Source organism: Populus alba, chromosome 6, assembly GCF_005239225.2.
Source record: "Populus alba chromosome 6, ASM523922v2, whole genome shotgun sequence".
In the NCBI taxonomy this organism is placed as follows: Eukaryota; Viridiplantae; Streptophyta; class Magnoliopsida; order Malpighiales; family Salicaceae; genus Populus; species Populus alba.
Genome location: NC_133289.1, coordinates 14,803,322 through 14,806,972, shown reverse-complemented (window position 1 = coordinate 14,806,972; position 3,651 = coordinate 14,803,322). Strand labels below are relative to the sequence as shown.

Here is a 3,651-nt window from a genome sequence, read left to right as displayed (position 1 = left end):
CATTTCCACCTCAAAAGCCATTATCTTAGCTTTCTTTAATAATAATAAAAAAGCCGTCTTTTTTGTTTTACCAAAAAAGTTAAGTTTGAAACTAGCAAATTGTTTTGCATAAAAAAAGTAGCTATAGCTAAAATGTGAATACTGTATCCCTTTAAACCAAGAATCACCTTCGGGTTAATCTATATAAAAGAAAAACCTCATTTAAGGCTTTTAAAAAAATATATGTTCTTCAAGTTATGATGTAAAGTTTTAAGAAATTCTACATAAAATTTCTAACAAAGCTCAACTAAATCTATTATCTTGTTCGGTCGAGAATCAATAAAGCCTCTACAACTCGGGAGTTATGAAGGCATGGTAACTCTGTCAACCCTAGTTCCGAAGAACAAGCAAGCAGAAAACACTCAAAAACTCAAACTCAAATTTTATTTATGCTCTCTAGATTTAGTACCACCCCCCAGATATAACATATACGTACGACAATGGAAAACCTGAAGTAGCACAAATTAATAAGCAGAAAAGGAAATCTGGTGCGTGCAAGTCTCTTAAATTAATACATTTTGGGTACTAAACAAAGTTTGGCAAATTAGTTAGTTCTGTTGAAGAAACAGCAGCAGTATTAATTATGACATCAATTAATAAGCAGAAAATACGTAGATAATTATGAAGGAGAAGAGTGTATTAACTACAGTGAGCCTAGGCCATTAATGTATAATCGAAAAATCCTAGTTTCACAGAACGGCTATGCCAGCTATGCATGCGTTGTGATGCCCCTCCCCTCCTCCTCCTTCTCTAGGGCCACTCCCGTTTCACAGCACTCATCTGCTCTCATTCCCATCCGCCCCTCTCTGTCTCCTCCTTGTTAATATGTACATGTCAGTGTGTGTATATGGGCATCATATTTTATCATTTGAAGATCGATAATCAAACGCTATTCTTGAAAGAAAAAAAAAAGACATTATTAATTACTAGTAGCTAGCTAGACACGATATCACAAATTAAAATAGAACCCCAAGAGTTGGTCATATATATATAATGCACCCCAAATTCCCTTATATTTAATAATGTCAAGGGGTGGAATGTATCAATATAAAATCAAAACCCTTAAAACGTACGAGTATAGTTGGTCAGAAATACGGTATCATACATATATATATATAGTTGCACGAGACAAATAATTAACAAAGACCACAACACGTACTAGCATGAATGAATACATACATATGATCCTTGTATACATGCTTAAATATTCGATCTGTTAGAGGGAAGCATAAAAAAAAACCCATAGATGCTTGGTACTTTCTTTTAGCATCAACACTGATTTCTGTGTTCAAGTTGATCAATTCAACCAACAATCATTTTAAGTTGAACTTGAGAGGAGTTTATGAACTCGGAGTCCAAGTCCAACTTCTTTTTCTTTTTCTTTTTTTTTCAACTTTTTATTAGCTGGGTGTTAAATAAACAAAAACAAGACTTTATGAAATATAAATGTCACATATAGCTAGGACGTCGGCCCTTCAAGTTCGGCTCCCTTCCCTGACCCTCTCTTACCTCTATTTTTCTATTATCTTCCTCTTTCTTCCTCCATCTGCAATTTATAGCAACAGAACTACCCTCTCTCCCTATAAATTCCCTCCATCCATAAAAAACCCAACTTTCTTTGTGCATTTCCTTCTCCACATCCAAATCACCCCCCCCCCCCTCCTCTTGGGTGCTTATTCGTAAGTCTAAATTAAACAAAACAGACCACACACTCTATCACCAAGAACATGACTGATCCGCCGACTTCGAACTCCAACTCCAAGAAAGACTCTTCAAGCATTTACTCCTACTCCTCTTCGCCAACCCCATCTTCAACATCTTCATCTGGGTTATCACCAAACCCCGTTTCTAAACCCGACCCGGAAAAAAACCTGAGAAAACCAAAGAGGCCAAGGGAAACTAACAGTAGCAACAACAGCAAGCACCCGGTGTTCAGGGGGGTACGAATGCGGACATGGGGAAAATGGGTGTCGGAGATCCGGGAGCCCAGAAAGAAGAATCGGATCTGGCTAGGAACTTTCTCCACCCCAGAAATGGCAGCACGTGCCCATGACGTTGCAGCCTTGAGCATAAAAGGCAACTCAGCCATCCTCAACTTCCCCGAACTAGCCGGGTCGCTCCCCCGACCCGCTTCTAACTCTCCACGTGATGTCCAAGCTGCCGCCGCTAAAGCCGCTTCTATGGACTTCAACACTGTCACTACAGTCACCACCAATGTCTGCAGCGACGAAAACAACAGTAATAATAACAGCACGGCCAGTAATAATAATGGGTCATCGTCCTCACAAATGACACAGTCCTCCTCCTCATCATCATCATCATCATCTTCAACAGTAAGGGTGACAAGTGACGTGGCGACTCCTGAGGAACTGAGTGAGATAGTTGAGCTGCCGAGTTTGGAAACGAGTTACGAGGAATCTCCCGAGTTTGTTTTATTTGGTGACTCGTGGCCGTACATTAATCAATCTTGGTGTTATGAAGATTATGGCGTGAAGAGTAATGGGTATTTTAGCGATCAGTACTTGTCAATAATTCCAGAAAATAACGTAATTACTAGTGGTTTTGAGACTTTATTGTGGGAGCATTAATCATTAGTTTAGTGAAATTTACCCCCCCCCGCCCCCCTTTTGTTTTTCATTTTTCCTCTGGGTATATTATTGTTTTCTTTGCTGGTTTCTTTTGAAGGGTCACAATACTTAATTTTTGCTTGCTAATCAAGTTGTGTTCTTTGTTTCTTTGCTAATTAATTATTATTAACTAATTTTGTTTTGCTAGATTATTCACTGGTGAATTATTCTATAACTATTGATTTCGGGTTGGACTTGAACAGTTTTTTTTTTACCAAACCGGTTTGCACGTTACATACATTGTTTGATATATTAATGGTTAAAATTCCCTTCCATCCTGAAATTCGGAGCTAGTGGTCAAACTATATAGTTACTCTTGCTAGTTAACACTTAAACCAAACAAGTATTAGAGTCTCTTTCTCTGATTTGGTGCCTTTAGTAAAGGAAACTAATGAAGGTGGTGACTCAGGGATAATTAACATTTGTTAATGAATAGTGAATGGGAAAGTAGATTAAAAAAAAAGTAATAATTAATGAGTTGAGATTCTAGGGTGTTTCTTTTACTGCTGTAATTAATTGGGACATCCATTTTACCCCTACAGTGTCTATTGTAGTAGAGATGTTAGTTTCATTCAGACTTGTAAATAATTAAGATCGAGAGTTATATTTGCTATATACTGTAGCAAATCTCCAGCCTCAGCCATTTCCTTCTCCAGGAACCCAATGAGAAGAAGCCAGTAGGAACAGCTAGATAGATGGAGAGGAGGGTATAAACAATATGTGTGTGTTATGATGGTAAACAAAAGAAAAAGGAAAATGAATTTTATTTGTTATGAAACAGGGGGGGAAAGGGTTTTTGGTATAATTTTTTTTTTATTATTAATATGAGTGTTCGAATCAGTTTGCGTGCATCTAAACTAATCCCACATGCTCTAAAGTTAATAATCATGTAAGTCTCCAATGACCCTAAAATTCATAAAACTTGTACTAATAACTTCTATAAAACAAATCTAAAACATAATCAATTAAATTACACCTCTTATAA

The 3,651-nt window shown here is 37.2% G+C and overlaps 1 protein-coding gene across 1 annotated transcript; it reads left to right on the top strand.

The window, feature by feature from the left end:
- Window positions 1-1,523: 1,523 nt before the first annotated feature.
- LOC118039672 (ethylene-responsive transcription factor ERF043) lies at window positions 1,524-2,745 on the top strand. The gene has a single exon (XM_035046438.2). The coding sequence runs from the start codon at window positions 1,767-1,769 to the stop codon at window positions 2,625-2,627; it is 861 nt and encodes a 286-aa protein (XP_034902329.1). The 5' UTR covers window positions 1,524-1,766; the 3' UTR covers window positions 2,628-2,745.
- The last annotated feature ends 906 nt before the right edge of the window (window positions 2,746-3,651 follow it).